This window comes from Formica exsecta, unplaced genomic scaffold, assembly GCF_003651465.1.
Source record: "Formica exsecta isolate Colony F162 unplaced genomic scaffold, ASM365146v1 scaffold167, whole genome shotgun sequence".
NCBI lineage: Eukaryota > Metazoa > Arthropoda > Insecta > Hymenoptera > Formicidae > Formica > Formica exsecta.
In genome coordinates, this window is record NW_021848985.1 from 89901 (window position 1) to 111836 (window position 21936).

Genomic DNA, 21936 nt, shown 5'->3' on the forward strand with positions numbered 1-21936 from the left:
TCTTGCGATTAAAATGATACCAAACATGACATAAATTGAATTATTTTTAATCAATTATGTAATTATGATTACTTATTTCATTAAAAATAATCCGATTTATGTCATATTTAGTGTCATTTTAATCGCAAAAATGTAATTAATCCATTACAATTATTTTCAGATATATAAAATGCGAAATACAGAGATTTTATTTTCTATAATAAGATGACATATACACGTCAAAGATTACAGATAAAGGGAGCCTGGCGAGCGAGACTTCGGAACTCTTTGATGTTTGTCATTTCGCTTGCTTCTTCATTCTTTCTTGCTCTAGCTTTTGTCGATTCTTCAGCATCGGGGATCTTTCCTTATGTACAAAATATAAACATTTTATAAAATAAAAACTGAAACTTACATTTTGGCTGTTATTAGTATGAACATATTTATAATGAATTAATGAGATTCTTGCGATAAAAATGATACTAAGCACGACATAAATCGTATAATTTTTAATGAAATAAGTAATCATAATTTCATAATACATAATTGATCCGATTTATATCGTGTTTGGTATCATTTTAATCGGTAAAATATCATTAATTCACTGTAATTAATAGTATGAAAAAAAATTTACGATACAAATAATAATCTCGTCTAGAATTTAATTTTTGCATGCATATGGAGAGAATATACTTACATAGAAACTGTTTTGTATTTAGGAATGAGCTCTTGTTTCGATGACTGCAATGATGAACTTGAAATCCGATATCTTCAAGTACTTTTTTTAGCTCTTCGTGAGGTTGGGTTGAATAATGAAATGTTCCAACATATTTCTGTTTGTCCTGTACAAATCAAATTTAATTAAAAATTTATAGATGAAATATATCAAAGTGATATTTGTAATGCAAATAATAAATGTGTCGATATATTAATATAAAATTTAAAATTGAAATGAAACAATAAAGGCTCTTACGAAAGAAATTTATCTTTTATGTTAGCCACCTATACGTATACATCCGATGGATTTTTAAAATTAATAAAAACGAATTTATTTCATATGCGGAAATTATTCTACAATTTTTTTCTTATACTGCATCTTTGATGTAATAATATATTTACCCCCATATACGCTGTAAACCGCGTATCTTCCGCCATAGCTTCCAAAGATTCAAATACGGGTCCCTGATGGGCTATACTTGATATAAGCATTGTTTTACCAGGTCGAAGCATATGATAAATATTTCGAAAAGTTTGGCTATTAAATAACGATGTTAAATATTAATTATAATTTTGGAAATATATATCTATTAGGATATTCTTTCAAAACATAGTTATGTAAAAGTACATTGTTGAAGACATATATAAAAGTTATTTCTTACGAAAAAAATATTAATCTACGCTTATTTAATAATTTTTCTTACTGAATATCATTGCACCACTGCAAAGCATGAAAAGAAAAAATGTGATTAAATTCTGAGATATATTCCTCGGGCAATTTTTTAGTTTGAATATCTAGCACTTCGAATTTGAGTCGTTCTTTATCACCATATGTTTTGTTGGCGTATTCAACCATTTTTTCCATAATGTCTGTATCTTTATATATTAATAATATATAATTATTGCATTAACTGATGATAATTTATATTACATAGTGTATGTGAGCGCGTCTGCGCGAACTATTATATTCTTACAATTTATTATTTTTACTTACCAATCATTGTTACATTTGGATCAAGAAACGGAAGAAGAATATCCTTTGTTATATCCCCGGGTCCACAACCGACATCCATACATTAAATGAGATATACAACACAAGTTATTTTCTTTTTTTATTTCACTATAGTTAATACAATACATAATTAAATTTCATTATAGTTAAATACAACACATGCACATACAAAAATACACACGCACACGCACATACATAATACTTATTTTATTTATAAAATATACAATATCTTTTTTATGCATTATAAAATAAAGATGAATAAATTAATTTATTATCATGTAGGAAAACAATATAGAGAGAGAAAGACAAAGATCACGTAATGCCCTCTTTGTCATCCCATATTTTAAATAGCACGGCGCTTTCCAGTATGAAGTTCAGTGGTATCACTATTCTATCTTTGTCTTTTCATGCCCTCTACTTTTCTGTTTCTTAATTAACGAAGGCTTCTTTACCCCACCATACATCGCTAGAAAAAAACAGATTGCACAACAGCTTTCTATTTTTTGATACGTTCTAACTAGCAAAAAACCGGATTTCGTGTATTTACGGTAATATATTGTGACGTGACGTTTTTGGGACGTCTGTCACAAGGGTCGAATGACCCGATCGGGGGTGGTTTTTCGGGGGCCTGCGTCCTCTCTATTTAGGGAGAGAGCGGCCCAATCGTCAGATCGACGAGATCTGACTTTTGGTAGTAATAGTTATCGGAAATGTAAGCTCGAGATGAGCCCGCGAGTTGGTTGTCGGCACGAGATCGAGCGGCGGGATCCCATCCGGCGGAAGAAAAAGAAGAGAGAAGAGTGATGGCCGAGAGCGGGAGTCCAGGACACCCAGGAAACAGGAGACGCCAGGTCATAGTTGTCTAATATTAAAAACACTTTTAAGGGCTGATAAACATCGCTGCCGATAAATTTATATTTCTTGTGGCAGGAAAGGAGCGAAGGGCCGGAATAATCCGGCCAAAGGGGCGGCCACTCCACCCGCACGAAGCGAGGGAGTCCCAAGGACGGAGCGGCGAGCGGACTCTCAACGCGGAGCCTATTCGACCAAATAGGATAAATTACGGTTACAATATATATATCAATATGGTGTATATATTATTAACATCTTATTTTTATATATAAAAATATTTTTTTATTCCAATTTTTTTAACATATATAGTTGATATATAATTATAAATTTTTCTTTACATGTAATTGCACATATAACATTGCATTTTTATAGTATTATAAACAGTATTACAATGCTATTATATATTATATATTGCGACGACTTTTCCTACCGTCTCGCGGCTGAGCGATAAACGCGGCCGCCGACTCGTTCTCTCCGTCGCGCGGGTCGCTCGTCTGTAGCATCGGATTGGCACATTTGTATTATTAATTTCGTCATCAAATGATTGTTCTGCGGATGCATCAAGCACATTTTCATTACAATGCAGACCTAAAAATAATAAAACGTTTTTCTTATCATATCATTTCAATATAATTGAATGAATGAAAATGAATTGATAAAAATCATATTTACAAGAATCATCTATTATTTTTTGTACGCACGATTTGTCTTTTATTTGCGTTTTTTTTTTATCAACATAGTTAAAATCTGTAATCCCAAAATCGGTATTTTATTATTATAATTATAAAATGTTCTACTTTGTTTTAATCTATTATTGCTATTTTTATTATTATTTTACCACACTTACCTTTTTGTGCATCCTTTGTAATTTTTAATGCTTTTTTGGTGGTTTCTGCAGTCATGGAATGCTTGTTTGGAAATTTCGGAAGCTGTGAGATTAGTGCCATTTCATCATCAGATGATTCCTCATTACTCGATTCGTCGATAACTTTAGCGGCTCTGATTTTTCTCGACTTTTTAAAATTCTCCTCTATTTCAGTGCCAGAGTTAATGTCGGATAACTCTTCGGCATCTTTCAACTTTTTTCCTGCCACTATATAATTGTCTGAAAAAAATGATAAATTATTTTTTAAATATAATTTAATAAATGATTTTTTATGAATGTATAATTTAATAAATCATAGTTTCTTATATTTTTCAAAAATATCAACACATATTTACATGCAAAAGACTGTAATAATATATTCCAAAAAAGAATATAATATTGCTTACGAAATGTTCCATATATTTTTCGAATGGGATGTTCTAACCAAGTACATTCCGGCTCCTCCATAAGTTTCACCGCTTTATCGTATCGTTTGTTATTCGTAAAGTTTGGTCAAAAAGCTTTTGTTAAATCTCCACTTAACCAATTATTTGGTATTACTTGTAGTCCATCTTCAAATTCGACGATCGCATAAAATTTATCAGTCATTCTGTGTGAATGAATATCAATTACATTTCACTGTGTATCAACGGGAAGACTGCATATTTATCATTTCCGCATGGCAATTTGACATATTTTTTAATAATATTTTTCAATGGCCATGATTTCAAATCTGAGAATGATTTTACGGAATAAATCCCAAGTAACGAAGATAAACAGGGAACGTTAAATAGATCTTCTTTTTCCAAAAATTCGTATCCGATAATAACAGGAATATTTTGCTTTATGCAATGTGCCACATTTTCAATACATACAATAGCACCACAACTTAAACCACAACAACTATTTGCAAGTGTTCCAGCTTGAAACGTTATTCCGTAGTATTTGATAATTTTATATTGTGGATTATTGCAATCGGATAGAAGTGGACCATCGTTATGTAAGGACATTAAAGTTGGATGTATCAAAACGGAATCCGACAAATCAATCGATGATGTACTTAAATTAATTTCTTTTTTAATACATCTCCGTACAACTTGTTCTAAAGGTTTCTCCGCTTTTCTGAGATATTTTTTAAATATTTGCATGTAGTTCTCAAACTTGAACGCACTGAAGTTATCAAGTGATCCAAACTTTTTGACATCGTCTACAAGATGTATAAGGCTGTGGATGTTATGCGACACGTTTTGCACTCCATAAAGTTTGATAAATGTTTTAATTAGAAAATTATCAGATCTTGTGCATAAGATAGATGCTTGTGCAAATACTTTGAAGACAAGATTCTAATAATTACATGTAATGTCATAAAATGGATGTACACACTTTTTTTTAATATAGATTTAAAAGCCAATGGGCCGGTATACAGCAGTATTAATCTATATTCCGTGGCTTTCCATAATTTTATATAATCCATTTTTCGTGGTTTTCTTGCGAATTCTATAGGTATTGATGGCTTTAAATGAGTTGTTAGACGTATAGATATTTCTTCAATGGCTCTATGTTGTAGTCGATAAGAGAGATCTCCATCCAACCATAAATATATTAATTTACGCATTATTCCCAAACAAACTAAGTGCATATAATTGAGTGGAACATTTGTAACAGGTTTGAAATGAGGTATTTTTAATAAGCTACATGTTATATTTGGCTTGTGATAGCTGTCATCAATTTTTTGGATAAAATCATCATCAGATCTTAATGGTGCATCAATTTGTGGAAAGCACATACGATTTCCTATATATTCTCCTTCTATTGTGCACTTAGTACAACTAGAATATCCGGAATGCCCTTTTACACACAGAACAAATGCTTTTGCTGTGTATCACATATTAAAGCTTCTATTCTGCATTGTGTATTACGGCCATTTACATAAATTCCATTTTCGCACATTTCTGTAGCTTCGTCCACAAAATCTTTTAAAAAATTGTTGATGTTTGCCGGTTTTTCAGTTCCATGATAAATTCCAATTGCGAATACATTATTATATGGAAGAATTGAACCAAGTATAGGCCAAAATTGTTGTTGTGATGATTTTGAGAGTGGTAATCCATCGATATTAATAGCAATTTCTATACTATCAACATTGTTCTTTATGGAGGTTAATATATTCAATACAGATTTTTGTGATTTTTGTACATTCCTGGCACTACTGTACGCATTTCTTGTTTTCTCGGAGTTTTTAAAAGTGAACGTGCATCTAAAGATAATGATGAAAAACACGAATGATTTCTTAATCTCTGAAGCAGCGCCCTTAGAGCTGTATGTGAAATTTGATGTTGTACAGGAAGCAAGATAATTTTTCAAATTGTCATCTGTTATATTTGCATTTTCAGATACTAAATAAGTTTTTGATTCATAATAATCGCTAATGCAGGATTGTTGCACGTTCGATATATCATTGTTTTCGTTCCATTTGTGAAGAATATAATTTTCGATTACAGCATTTTTAGCATTTTGAATATTTATTACATCTGAATTAACTGTAGAAACAGTTTCCAAATGTTCTGTGCATTTATCAACGTTACTATAAAATGATGTTGCAGTCATGCTTAATAAAGCATCACAAACAATTTCGGATTCTTGTGTAGCTAGCCGTTTTAAATGTCGTTTTGATACACATGAAATGTCTTTTCTGCACCGTTTTCGATTCATTATAAACTCTCAAGATTTCTGTTCAAATATGTTATAATATTTATTAGTATTGTTTTTAGAGAAAGAGAGAGAGAAAGAGAGTATTATTATATTATATTTTTAGTTCACATTATACTGTTAATTTTTTGAGATGTTTATATTATAATAATTTTATTGTTAATTATATTATAAATTAATATAAGTTATATAGTAAAATACGGCATATTATTTTAATTAAGATAAAGATATTGATATTAATTTATATATGTATATGTACGCATAATATTTTTTTAATATATCATTCAAAATCTTTCAAAAAATATCATTTCTTATAATATCAGTAAAGTTAAAGACCCCCGCATAATCAAAAATATATAAGGAACAAGAATAACAGACATTAGCGGTTATAAAATGAATGAAGAATAAAGAACAGTTCAAAGCACAATAAAAAAATATAAGTGATAAGTTTCATATAACTGTTATGTATGTAATATTCTAAGAACATCCCTATATTCTCTCTTGTAGTATATTATTTCTCGTATATTCTCAGGATATATACTTATAATATATACTTATAATATCTCTTACAGGATGTAACGATGCATCCCCCTCCGGTAATGCACCGTTACCCGGCCGCCGATCCGCCGGAAGTCTGCCGCCCGACGAACACCGGTCGGGCAAATGCGGAGGCGCCGAGCGCCCATTTTTAAACGATAACAGAAACACGCGTTTATTAAACCGCCGTTAGGCGCGCGTAAACATCTCGAATCGACGACGCGCTCGGGTAACCGACCCGACCGTTACCGAAAATACCCGAGCCGCGCACGCCGCTTCGAGATATTACCGTTAGAACAATACGCGAATTACGCAGACGCGCGCGCCGGAGAATTAGTATAAATAGAGCGCGTTTCTAATTATCGAGACCAGATCCTCCGATCCGCCAGCGCCTGTAAGACGCCTGAGCTAATTCCGAGATCCTTAACCGCTCACCAGAGAAAGAACCACGGGGTTGGGCGTACCCAGCCTCCGCCGGGAGTTTACGGCATCTCTGAGAGCGATCCTTTCCGAACGAATTAAGAGGTACACGGGATCGGGCGTACTCGACCCCGCCAGGAGTTCTCGGCCCCTCGCTAGCTTTCCGTCCACCTTGAGCATCGGCAGCATTCTCGTCGCAAGGGAGTTCCCTGCCACGGACGGGAGTTCTCGTCGGCCGACGCTTCCCAAAATCCGTACCCGCGATCCCGATACGCGAATATAAAATCCGACCGTAAGACAACTCGACGGACCGACTGTTAGCCGCCATAATTAAGGCCGACGCGCCATTAATACGGAAGCGCTAAGTCCCGCGCCGAGGGCCGACCCGCGCTCTACCGCGACACCGATCGACAGCCGAAATCGATACACGCATCGAAGGACCGCCCACCGCCCACCGACGCGACTGCAAAGGACCACCCGACCGCTAACGGCTCCTGCCGGATTTAAGCTGCGCGATTAATAATCGATACGCGACCGAACACCCGGAAGCGCGAACCGCGCTACGCACGATCGCGGTGCATTGTATGCACCCTCCGACTTTATATGTACGCGCACACCGACATTATACGTACGCGCACACATACCTTGCGTAACCGCACACATACATTGTACATACTCGCATCTATACATTATCCGTACTCGCACACCGATATTATACGTACCCGCACGCATACATCGCGTACTCGCACACCGACATTATACGTACCCGCACACACACATTGCGTAACCGCACGCATACATTGTACATACTCGCATCTATACTTTATACATGCTCGCACACATACATTATCCGTTCTCACACTCGTCACTCGTCTCGCGCGCACATACACTCACACACCTCGTACACCTATACATACACTCACGCTGTACAACCACACATTTACACGCAATAAATTACGTTTTTACCAAACATTAATTCGCATTCGTGTCTCGATACCACTTTCACGAACCCAGTATCCCGACCGAGTTATCCGTCGCCCGCCTCGCGAAAGCGGCTTGTTACAAGTATATTATTTCTCGTATATTTTCTCATATATTCTCAGAATATACTTATAATATCTCTTATAGTATATTATTTCTTGTATATTCTCGTATATTCTCAGAATATACTTTTGAGTTACGCAGAATTTAATAGTGAGATATCAGAAGTGTCTGATGATGGCGTTGGCATCGCGGTGGCGCGTGTTCGTCTAGCGTCTAGCGGGCCGAGATGATCAGTATTCGTTGGCGGGAAAGTAAGTAAGAAGGTTCTAGTGCTAGTGTATGTGAATGATCTTCTCTTCGTGTTTCCAAAGAAAAGAGATTGTTTGATCGAGCTTTTAATGCTCAGGGCATTGACTGTTTTGTGTTTTTGGATTTTAATATCCACATTAAGCTCTGCGCAGTAGACTCTCTGCAAGTAATATCTTCGGTAGCAAAAATACACGTGGCATCCTTGAGACAAAGGCCTGGTCGGCCATATTAATAGTTGCATTTTTCGGTGTGCTCTTTTTGTTCTTAGTAAGAACTTAGCTGACTCCGCTTGTTCATACTCGACGTTTTAATAATCAGAGGTAATCCTTTTTCTTTTTTACATTATTATATATATTAGATATTTATATATATATATAATATGTATACATATATATATTAGGTTATTCAATTATTAATATTAAACGAAATTAATGTTAACAATTAATTGCACATGTATATGTCCTCTGGAAATCCAAAGGACATTCAATATAATAGACAGGGCAGATATCCTACAGACATCCAGGGGTTATCCAGGGGACATTTATAGGACATTAATACTTATTACAATACTTAAAATTTCTAAATTATATTAAATAGCCTACATAACCGAAAGTAATCATGTATGCATATTAAATTTTCATAAAATATATTTATAATAATATCTTAAAACATCCTACAAATATCCTGAACCATCCTGGACATATTCAGGATGATCCTGAGGACGTTTTGTGCTGTCTGGGATAGTATTCAACCGCTAGTTCGTTTGTTTACCGCTATGCGACGCGCGAACTCGTATTTGAGATTTGGTCATGAGAATTATATAAAGCTTGCAAAGAGCAACTAACAGGAAATTAAAAATATAATTATTTTTTATCAGTTCAATTTTTCTGATGCAATCCCAACATAGGGAATTCAGATATTGGATTGTTTTGAAAATATTACACGACTCAAATCCGGAAGCCAAACCTAAAATATTCATGTACAGCACGAAAACCTCAAATATTAAAGAACGTGAACTATTTTTAGTATTAGATTTTTAGTATTGGCAGTAAATAACAGAACGCTATCTTAATTTATATTTAAATTTTAGAGTTTGTTCCTTTTGACGTATGAAAAATATCCCTAACATATCCTATAGAAATCCTTAAGATGTTCCACAAGATCTCCCTGGATTCTCCAGAGGCTAGTGTACGGCTATCATTTACTCTTCCTCAGGACATCCAGAGGAAATCCGAGGATTAAAATAGGATATCCTCAGGATATCCTACATGTATGTCCTGGATGCCCTTTGGACGTCCTAAGGACATCCTTGTGCTATCTGGGTTTTAACATTCGACACCTTAGTATCACATAGTGCAAAAATAAAATAATATTTTCTTTTTAACATTCGACACCTTAACATTTACATTTTACCAGTTAATTGGTAAAATGTAAATGTTAAAGGTGTCGAATGTTAAAAAGAAAATATTATTTTATTTTTGCACTATGTGATACTAAGGTGTCGAATGTTAAAACCCAGACAGCACAAGGATGTCCTTAGGACGTCCAAAGGGCATCCAGGACATACATGTAGGATATCCTGAGGATATCCTATTTTAATCCTCGGATCTCCTCTGGATGTCCTGAGGAAGAGTAAATGATAGCCATACACTAGCCTCTGGAGAATCCAGGGAGATCCTGTGAAACATCTGTGGAACATCTTAAGGATTTCTATAGGATATGTTAGGGATATTTTTCACACGTTAAAAAGAACAAATTCTAAAATTTAAATATAAATTAAGATTGCGTTCTGTTATTTACTGCTAATACTAAAAATAGTTCACGTTTTTTAATATTTGAGGTTTTCGTGCTGTACATAAATATTTTAGGTTTATGTGTAATATTTTCAAAACAATCCAATATCTGAATTCCCTATGTTGGGATTGCATCAGAAATTGAACTGATAAAAAATAATTATATTTTTAATTTCCTGTTAGTTGCTCTTTGCAAGCTTTATATAATTCTCATGACCAAATCTCAAATACGAGTTCGCGCGTCGCATAGCGGTAAACAAACGAACTAGCGGTTGAATACTATTTTTTGTAAAGTTTTTGGAATGTTGCGCATAGTAACATTTCTCATGAAATATTAAATAAATAATAATTTTGAATATATGAAAATGTGCGCATCAAATTCAATTATTAATATTAAACGAAATTAATGTTAACAATTAATTGCACATGTATATGTCCTCTGGAAATCCAAAGGACATTTAATATAATAGACAGGGCAGATATCCTACAGACATCCAGGGGTTATCCAGGGGACATTTATAGGACATTAATACTTATTACAATACTTAAAATTTCTAAATTATATTAAATAGCCTACATAACCGAAAGTAATCATGTATGCATATTAAATTTTCATAAAATATATTTATAATAATATCTTAAAACATCCTACAAATATCCTGAACCATCCTGGACATATTCAGGATGATCCTGAGGACGTTTTGTGCTGTCTGGGATAGTATTCAACCGCTAGTTCGTTTGTTTACCGCTATGCGACGCGCGAACTCGTATTTGAGATTTGGTCATGAGAATTATATAAAGCTTGCAAAGAGCAACTAACAGGAAATTAAAAATATAATTATTTTTTATCAGTTCAATTTTTCTGATGCAATCCCAACATAGGGAATTCAGATATTGGATTGTTTTTAAAATATTACACGACTCAAATCCGGAAGCCAAACCTAAAATATTCATGTACAGCACGAAAACCTCAAATATTAAAGAACGTGAACTATTTTTAGTATTAGATTTTTAGTATTGGCAGTAAATAACAGAACGCAATCTTAATTTATATTTAAATTTTAGAATTTGTTCTTTTTAACGTGTGAAAAATATCCCTAACATATCCTATAGAAATCCTTAAGGTGTTCCACAGGATCTCCCTGGATTCTCTAGAGGCTAGTGTACGGCTATCATTTATTCTTCCTCAGGACATCCAGAGGAGATCCGAGGATTAAAATAGGATATCCTCAGGATATCCTACATGTATGTCCTGGATGCCCTTTGGACGTCCTAAGGACATCCTTGTGCTGTCTGGGTAGTGTACGGCTATCATTTACTCTTCCTTAGGACATCCAGAGGAGATCCGAGGATTAAAATAGGATATCCTCAGGATATCCTACATGTATGTCCTGGATGCCCTTTGGACGTCCTAAGGACATCCTTGTGCTGTCTGGGTTATTAGATGGTGACTTTTTAGCGTATCTCCAACCTGTTCTTCCAGATTATGTGACACAATATCTCTTACGAGTAACTTATTTTCAATTTTCCAGTTTATGTGGTGTGTATAAGTTATATCACTGCTGGGATGTACTTGCACATTTCGGCCCGATTCCGTGGCTCACGCCTATTGCCCTTCACTCACTGCTCGTGCGTTAGCAACGAGTCGCCAGATACGCGTAACTAAGGAGCGCGACGGTTCGTCTCAGGAGCGTTCATATGTAAGAATGCCCAAATATAATAATAAGAGAATACTTTTCTAAATGCTTCGCAAAAATTCTCAAAATTAAAAGTTTTTCTTCAATATTTTATATTTCATTGATATAAAATATTGAAGAAAAATTTTTAATTATAGAAAAGTATTGTCTTATTATTATATTTGGGCATTCTTATACAGTGTGTCCCATAATTCGCGGATCACCCGTCATGTGCAGGTAGAGCAGATGAAACCGAGAAGAAAAGTCCCTTACCATTTTGTGATTTTCGTAATAATTATTAAGAAATTAATTTTAAAAAATGGGCCAATCTATGCCTTGCACAAGCGCGCGGCGAGAAGAGGCTTCCTACTCAAGCGTTGCTTGGCGCGCGGCGAAGCGGTGGGAGGGGCGCTCTATACGGCTACGTATGAGCGAACGCTGAAGCCACGCATCTCGAACTATTCTCTCTCTCTCTCTCTCTCTCTCTTTCTCTTTCTCACTCTCTCTTTCTTTTTCTCGCGCGCGCGGCATAGAAAGTATTATGCTATCGTTTCCACACTACCTTGCGCTTGCGGTAGATAACACAGTGCATTTTTTTTAAAGTGGTATCCCCAATAGGTCTAATCCAATCTCATATTTTAATGTAAAAATTGTTCAAAGTGCCTTCCTCGTTCTCGCACACAGAAAAATACATACTACATACAAGTTAATATTACTTGTTTCAAGTATTTCAAAAGTTCATATATCCGCAAATCTATCATAAGTTCATCATAAGCATCAAATTTATTCAAAATGTATTCTGAATCCTAGTAAATTTAATACTTCAATCAAGAATATTAAATTATAAAATTGAAAGAAATACATTAAATTTTTCTGATCTAATAAATTTTCTTACATTAAATTAACCATATCTGACTTTTCTTCGATAAAATTTTATAATATTCTTCAAAAGAAAATATTTACTTTTTTGAGTACATGATAATGAGTATTTCTAAAATTTGTGACAAGTCTATTTTAAGACTATTATTAAGAAAATATTCTTTGTTAAAGATAACTGTTACTTAAAAGAAGTAAAGTAAACTGAGTAATCATTTGACTTAACAATAAAATAATATTTTTCTGTGTGCGTAAACAGAGTTCGGCTCTTTGAGTAATATTGCGCGTCGCGCGATACGTCATTTCCCGCGTGATGGTATTAAAAGCTGCGAGAATTGCTTCTCGTACTTCAGCTTCTGTACCATCACGCCTGTGTTCGACTAAATTTTTAATGTGACCCCATACAAAATAATCTAATACATTAAAGTCTGGCGATCGCGGCGGCCAAATGATTGGGCCACCTCGACCCATCCATCTGTCTGGATAATGCGCGTTTAAATATTCGCGAACCTGGCGAGCGAAATGCGCAGGAGCCCCGTCATGTTGGAAGATGAATTGATTTCTTACATTAAGAGGAACATCTTCGAGGAGACTGGGTAACTCGTTTTGAAGGAAGTTTAGATATATTTCCCCATTTAAATGTGGCGGTAGGAAATTCGTTTTGCCGACACTGAGCGAGAAATCCTGTGTATGTTGACTGTTGATATATATTTTTTTTAATAACACAAAAATATTAATTAAAGATAATAAAAATACCTTCAGAAAAATAGATGCGCTGTTCTGCATCTCTCGCCAAAAGTCGTTGTACTCGTTGATAGTGATACGGGTGCAATCCGTTTCGGCGTAGAGTACGGTGTACCATTTGTCGAGATAGACCGAGTATATGAGCTACATGGCGCACGTTATTTCCGGGGTTCTCCTCAAACTCTCTTAAAATCCTTTCTTCATCGTTTACACCGTAATGCATTGGTGCACCAGCGTTTCGACGATTTGGAATAAGAATTCCCGGTTCTTTAGCGCGTTGAACACATCTCAAAATAACATTCGAATTGGGATGTCGCTCACGGTCGGGAAAACCACACACGCTCGATACCGAAAAACATCTTGATCAGCGAATATTACAAGTAAAAAAGTGACAATTTGTATAAAAAAAAATAAAAATATTAACAGTCAGCGAAACATACACAGGGTTTCTCGCTCAGTATCGGCAAAATGATTTTTTCCCCGACCGAATTCTATGGACGGATGAAGCAACCTTCACCCCGAACGACGTATCAAGAGACACGGTAGTGTCTTGCGCCAAGTCACGCGTAGCAATAGCGAGGCACTCCGGGTATCTATACGCGAGTCGGCTATTGAGTTAGATTATAGGAGCTTTTAGATTATTGGGCCTCAATAACGGCTGAATCGATCGTATTTTTTATAAGCTTAATCGATAGCTTGGGTTTACTTGAATATATTCCACTATTTTGATCACATTGCAATTTTTAATATTAGAAATAATAATAAATGCATTTTGTAATATAAATTTTTATTAATTGACGCAATATTTTTATATCACTATTTTTGTAGAAAATTAAAACAACTATTTTGTAAAACAGTTTTTTAGTAGTTTTAGTAATATGACAGTGTTTTTGTATTAAAATAACACTATTTTATATAAGTCTTTTTTATAGCGAAAGGCGCTTGTGCGCTTGTGCACTTGGCGCCTTTTTTTCACTTTTTTTAAAAAATGGTAATTTTTTAGCAGTATATATATACTATGCGCACTCTTGACGGCCCACTATTCGTGCACGTCGTTCTTGGCGAACTGTAACGTCTACATCTACATCATGCGGTTCTAATCAAATGACATATAACGCGCTTGCGTATTTGTGATTGGTGACCAGTTTAAATAATCGATTTAAATGAAACACTTTTGCCGAACCATTATTTTTTATTTGCTGCACTCCACTTGTGATTTATTATTTTCTTTTGTGAAGATACTCGTCGCTATTTTAAAAAATGCTACACTTTCTAAAATTTGTTTAATTAAATATTATTAATATCATTAATGGGTAATTAACGTTGTTAAATAATATATAACTACGTACATCGCAATAATAAATTTAAAAGAGTATATTTCGCATAATTTATATATTTAATCAAGTAAGAAACGTAATGAGAGAAATCAAAAATAATAAATTATCGTTTTGCTGCGACCTCTCTTTATGAGTAAAAAATAATTATTTCTGTTTAACAATATTTAAAGTTAAATATATTATACGTCCGATGGTTTATCATTCGATTTTTCGATGATTTAAATACGATTCGGATTGACAACGCGCAATTAAATAATCTAATTGCAGGATCGAGTAATTAATTTAACGAAAGGCTTTGTGATACATCAATCATTTATCAGATAATTAATCTATAATATAAAATACTTGTATAATTTAATATTCCGCGCATATATACAGGGTGTCCTAGACCACCCGTACACTCCTTTTCTTTCAAAAACTAAGCATTTTAGAGAAAAACATTTTGAACAAAAATTGTATGGTTTTGAGGGGAACATAAGACGACTTTATTATAGTGTTTTGGAAAGCTCTCGACATAAGCTATAAGAATATGCAATAAAAAGAGGGGATTCCATTTATAATATAGAAAGGGCTCCTCCATCGTCCATTTTGAGAACGCAACCAAAATATTTTATTTATTATTTTCATATCTGCTGATTATAATTTGCAAGCGAGATTGAGGCATCTTCTTTCTGGCCAATATTGTTACGAGTATCAGGATCAATTTTTTTTAATCATAACTTTTTTATCATTTTAAAAAAGGCAGCAGTTTATTGCTTGCTATAATATTACAAAACCTATAATATTTCCTCATACTCTTTACATCCTTGGAGTATTTTTTCTCATAAGGATTGCCTCCTAATAACGAGGATGTATATATTTTTTCTCTTTAGCTACCAACTTGTATATACACAGCCTAATAGACTATTATATACGCGAAATTTGGTGCCATCAAAACAAGAAAAAATACATCGCTAGGAATCACAATAATAATTCCTTTCAATAATTTGTAAGCTTTTATTACTATATATGATTGGTTAGGTAATTTTGGCAATCATATGAAGGAATACCAAATATTGCACACTACTCGAGGAGGCTTCCATTCATACTGGTGACGAGTCAAGACTCATCGCTGAACGGCTACGGGTGCCAATTTTCAATCGTTTGATATGATTGGACCGCTCTGGAGACGTGCTGGGGATGTCGTCTCTCCGTGGCAATCGGCACTGCATCCATTGAGCGAGATTCCAACATCGCTCTGGAGTCGTATGTACTGTGTTAGAGTGGCGTAAGGTGCGAGGTCTGAATAGCTCAGTGGTAAGAGCAGTTGCCCGGAAAGCGAAAGACTCGGGTTCGATTATGTATGTTACAATCCAAAATGTAAGTTTTAGTTTTTATTTTGTAAAATGTTTATATTTTGTACATAAGGAAAGATCCCCGATGTAACCAGAGCACACATTCAAATCGCATCTAGTGTGAAATATTTCTTAAAACAACCAGCTCACGAAAAATTGCATCTGGGATAAAATGTTATTTTTTTAATAACCAGAGCGCACATGCAAAACGTTTTTGGTGAGAAATATCTCTTTCAACAACCAGTTCACGATTTGATCGTTTCTGGGATACATTCTTCAACCAAAGCGTACATGCAAAACGTTTTTGGTGGGAAATATTTCTTTCGACACCAGCTCACGAATTGATCGCTTCTGAGATACATTCTTCAACCAAAGCGTACATGCAAAACGTTTTTGGTGGGAAATATTTCTTTCGACAACCAGTTCACGAATTGATCGCTTCTGGGATACATTCTTCAACCAAAGCGCACACGCAAAACGCATTTGGTGGGAAATATTTCTTTCAACAACCAGCTCACGAATTGATCGCCTCTGGCTGTAGATAATATATAACACATATATAGTATGCTCGGATAAGAAAAAGATGGACAGAGAAGAATGGGCAAAGAGAGAAAAAAGATATATGAGTGTAACTGAGCAAGTGTCTGTACAAGTGGCAAAAGTAAGAAAAAAAAGTAAATAGTTATATCTTTCTCCGTAGCAATTTATAACAAAAATACTATATGAGTATTACATACTACGTGCATCATATATAATGTGTATATTTATGTGTATATAGTAGTCATTCTAAATTCTATTTGAAGATCAATTTTATGTTACAACTTTTTATACAAAAGTCTTTATGTTGTTGTCTATTTAGGAATTGCTTTAAAGATATAATTAAAAAAAAATAAAGTATCGGTATAATAAAATTTTGAGTTGTATCAATTAACTCTAACAATAAAGCCAATAATTACAGAAATCGACAATATACGCAACCAGTCAATTTTTTGCTACGTTTTTGACTTTATGTATAATTTTAGTTGTACATATATCCATTATATACCTATGTGCATACGATCTTACCCAGATAATGTAGGTTAATTATATCATCATGTTCTCAAGAATTGTTTGCGTTAAAAAATGTAACGATAACCGAAAAAAAATTCGACAATAGTTTAAGTACAAGAATTTATATAATTTCTATACGACCATAAAAAAACAATATTTATAACATTTATATTCTTGAAGTACAAATGTTATCGAAAAACTTTAATGGTAACAAATAAATTTTTGAAAAGAAAAATTGTGTTAAGATAAAGTTACTTACTTGGAGAAATTAATTACTTCACCGTAAAAAAACTAAATCGTTAAACAAAATTGTTTCAACAATTGAAAAAATCTACATTTTCATGTATTATTTGCTAAGAGAAGCGGTTATATGAATTCTTATCAATCCTCATTAATCTATTCTGTGTGACTATCACATACAAATTGATATAGCTGCATGTGCGTAGCAGACAGTCTGGATCAACAAACATCGAGCATTAAGTCAATATATTGATTTACACATGCTCATGGTTCAGACGGTCTTATTGACATCTATTTGATGCAATTACATCAATTTGTGTACGATAGTCCTCTTTGTTTGATATAAGAATCATAATAGATATGCAAAAAGATCTTGCATATAAAAAACAATAAAAACAGATTTTTTTAAGAAGTCTTGCAAAACAATAAAAACAGATTTTTTTTTTTTAATGTAACTACACTACTGTATGTTTTAAACACATTATCAATCAAGAGAGGTGAAAGAAAAATATCACGTCTATATGATTAAACAAACAAGAAATTTCAGGGCAGATTTACTTATTACATACATTAGTATTTACTTAGTACATCTATTATTTATCATTAAAAGTATCGAAAATAACCGCATTTTTCGCCCAGCGGTGCTTACTTAATTCTTTTCGTATGTTATATTTTATCCAGGATATTCCAGTATCTGAGAACAACGATTATCATATTTTACAAAATTTTGAATCTGACCGCAGTTATCTTGATAATGCGAGTGTGAGAAACAAAGTTGATGAGATTCCACTTGCAAATATGTCATTGATTTCAGAACCTAATAAAGGTAAGTTGTAAAGAAAGGTATAAATCGTTAAAAGAAAAGTCTACGACAAAAAAATTGTAAGTATAATTTAAGAGAGAATAAAAATGAAATCTAAAAACAAATATCTTTCAACAGCGAGAAAAATATAAATCTCATTTTGTCGCAAAAAGAGAAAAAAGAATCCACATATTGTATGTAAAATTAGTTAAAATTTACTATAACGCAGTCAATTATATTATTTAATTTTGCTAGTTTATTTTCTTCAAAACAATCACGAATATTATACTTCTGATTCTTCAATCAATAAGAAATTTCTGAAAAACGCTTAATGCTTTATCAAAAATTTTTTTGTTTGTTTTTGTTTTGGATTGACAATTACTTTTTAATTTTGAAAACACGCAAACTTTTTATATTATTTTATTATTTTAAAAGTCAACACCTACTGTGCTAATTTCCATATTTTGTAATTTAACTCTATCTTTTTTTCTTGCTTTTATTTTTACTTTAAATTATTTTTTTTTAGAATCATTGAGATAATCAACTTAATATTTGTGTATATAATTATGCCAATATATAAAATTGTAAAATTTCTAGAAAGCATTTTGAGCAAACCAACATATCCCAGAACATTTGTCGAGTTCTATAATGGATTCTTAAATGAAGAAGTAACGACGAATAGTATCATCGTAAATCTTCCGGAACCGGTCCCTAAGAGTGGATGCAAAAAGTACAACTTACCTACCACCCTGTATACCATCAACATCACAAGCTATTGTTTAAATAATGAGCTTAACAAGTTCGATAATTTCATTGTGCAGACATATGAGCGATATTACGAGATTCAGAATTTAATATCGTTTACAGAGTACAAGTTACTGTTAGTAACAAACAATTTTTACTCTGATCAATTATCGATGGACCCGTTCGGCTCGGAAATGATACTAAGAACTAGACCGAGCAAATTCGATGCACCGGAAAATGTGACAGTTGAGGCTCTGACGCCTACTAAAGCAGCAGTTTATTGGATACCATCCAAGAAACTGAACTGCGACTCCGTGATCTACGAAGTATACTGGATATTAATTATTTTAGTAAACAATACGCGACAAATATACGAGTCGAGAAAATTTATAATATACAATAAAACCGAACATAAGATAGACAGCAAATTTTTCACGATAATTGAACCATTGATATCAAAACAGAAGTATAAGGTATATGTACGCATTTATCCAACTACAGCGAACTTCATATTGACAGTTTGAGCAAAACTTTGTACATGTATTCGGAACCAAACAATATAACTTTGAACGAGGTTAGCATTAACGGTATGAATATCTCGTGGATTCCTAGCATTAATTTGACAATTCATTATGAATTGGAATACAAAAATGTTGAGATGCAAAAGTGGCAAATTGCAAACAACTTTGAGCCGAATAATAAAGGAAAAGTAATGTACTATATAAAAAACTTACTACCAGGAACTCGATACGAGTTTCGTTTGATACTGAAATACCCCAAATACGAGAAAAACTTTACATGGCCATTTGATGGAAGATTTACTTTTGAACAATGACAAGTAAGCAAATGAAGATATAACATTATATACTTATTTTAGATATAAAAATGATTACAAAATTTAAAAACTTAGTAATTTTTAATAATAAAGTTATAAGTAGAAGAAAGTTTTTAAATAAAATGAAGATATTAAAAATAAATTTTTACGTAACAAAGGTAATATTTCGAGCACTTCTGGAACATTAATAATGCAATATTACGTACCATTTACCTTAAGCCTTGTCGCTATAGTGACTGTAATCTGCTTTTACCGTTGTAAGTATATTTAATATATATTTAAGTCTTTAATTGCAGAAAGAGATTATATATAATGTATTGTAATATGCATATATAGGTTTGCTAAGAAAAGTAAATTTACTTGTTGAAAAGGCGATATAAATTTTGCAATGCATACTATTAGATAAGTATATTGTAATCTTATAACAGTATACCGACAACGCAAAGAAGATAACGAGCATGTTTTTCCTCCGATAATGACCGACATCGAATTAGCGATTCTACATGAGATACCTAACGGTAACGTTCAATTCAATACGTTATACAGTCCTATGTTGCAATATAATTCGGATGAATATGTACTGACTAAAATCAAACGTGAGGAAATCAGATTAGGAAAACTTTTAGGCAGCGGCGCATTCGGAATGGTATAAACTAATTTTTTCGATGCAATGTTATACGCTATTAATATCTAGATGTACAAAAATTGAAATAGATACGCATTTCTCGATAAAAATAATTACATAAATATTTTTTTATAAGAGATTATGAATAATGCAAAATTTTTGTGAAATAACATACACATGCACTCTACTATGTATTTTTCGTTAAATTATTTGAAATGAAATGAAATAATGTGAATACTTGTGATGTTAAACTATATATTTTTTAATGAAGTATAAATTTAAATTTATTTCAAATATTTTGCAGGTGTTTCAAGGAAAAGTAAAGAATTTAGAAAGACCGGGCATAGAGATACCCGCTGCCATAAAAATGCTTCGAAAAAATGCTTCTTTGCAAGAGAAAAAGAAGTTTTTCAAAGAGGCCAGGATTATGAATCGCTTTCGACACAAACATGTGCTAAAATTGCTGGCCGTCTGCTTAGACGAAGATTCTCCATTAATCGTGTTGGAATTAATGGAAGTTGGTGATCTGCTACAATATTTGAGAGATAGTAGAAACTTGCAACCGTCAAATTCGCACACTCTGCGTCTGCAAGATTTGTTTGCCATGTGCGAAGATATTGCACGAGGCTGTTGCTACCTGGAAAATCTGCGTTTCGTTCATAGAGATTTCGCGTGTCGAAATTGCTTAGTATCCGCGAGAGATCGCGAGAACCGTGTCATTAAAATTGGCGATTTTGGACTAGCCAGAGATGTTTACAAGGATGACTATTTTCGGATGGTAAATACAATTATCATAAAAAAATGAAATTTTCTAGAAATGTTTTTTTTTGTCATAATAATATAATATATTTTAATTTTGCATAGAACTTGAAAAACATAGATTATTTTTATTTATATAAAGCGAGAGATAAGTAAACATTTTTGGCATTAACACAAAGATTAAAAATGGACAACTTGATCCAGAAGATTAACGTTAAAATCATATGTTTTAGAAAGGACAAGGTCTTCTTCCTGTTTGCTGGATGGCACCGGAATCTTTGGTGATTGGTATATTTACTTCCCAGAGCGATGTTTGGTCATTCGGGATTCTAACGTGGGAAATTACATCGTTGGGTGAGCATCCCTACACTGGCAGGACTAATCTGGAAGTGATAGATTATGTACGCGCTGGAGGCAGATCACCTCGGCTCCCACTCCTCAACACTCGGTCTAGATATACTATGTCTATGGTCTAGATCAGTGCTCGGATTTAGTTGCACATTTCGGCCCGATTCCGTGGCTCGCGCCTATTGCCCCCCACTCACCGCTCATACGTTAACGACGAGTCGCCAGATACGCGTAACTAAGGAGCGCGACGCTTTGTCTCAGGAGCGTCCGTATATAAGAATGTCCAAATATAATAGTAAGACAATACTTTTCTAAATGCACGGCGAAAATTCTCAAAATTAAAAGTTTTTCTTCAATATTTTATATTTCATTGATATAAAATATTGAAG

At 33.6% G+C, this 21936-nt stretch overlaps 1 protein-coding gene and 2 pseudogenes across 1 annotated transcript; 1 reads left to right on the forward strand and 2 right to left on the reverse strand.

Moving 5' to 3' along the window:
- Nucleotides 1–575: 575 nt before the first annotated feature.
- LOC115233249 (juvenile hormone acid O-methyltransferase-like) lies at nt 576–1768 on the reverse strand. The gene is made up of 4 exons (XM_029803558.1): nt 1691–1768; nt 1401–1572; nt 1099–1234; nt 576–821 (listed from the first exon to the last, which is right to left on the reverse strand). The coding sequence occupies exons 1-4, from the start codon at nt 1695–1697 to the stop codon at nt 576–578; spliced, it is 561 nt and encodes a 186-aa protein (XP_029659418.1). The 5' UTR covers nt 1698–1768.
- Nucleotides 1769–2094: 326 nt separating this feature from the next.
- On the reverse strand, nt 2095–13385 carry LOC115233250 (annotated as a pseudogene).
- Nucleotides 13386–17586: 4201 nt separating this feature from the next.
- The window catches only part of LOC115233251, a 4997-nt pseudogene continuing 647 nt past the window's right edge, over nt 17587–21936 (forward strand).

Bases quoted from the DNA above. Each gene is read 5' to 3' on its own strand.
- LOC115233249 (XM_029803558.1), bottom strand. The intron at 1,235-1,400 runs GTAAGAAAAATT...GTTATTTAATAG, and splicing joins CAGTGGTGCAATGATATTCA to CCAAACTTTTCGAAATATTT. The intron at 822-1,098 runs GTAAATATATTA...TGATTTGTACAG, and splicing joins GGTTTACAGCGTATATGGGG to GACAAACAGAAATATGTTGG.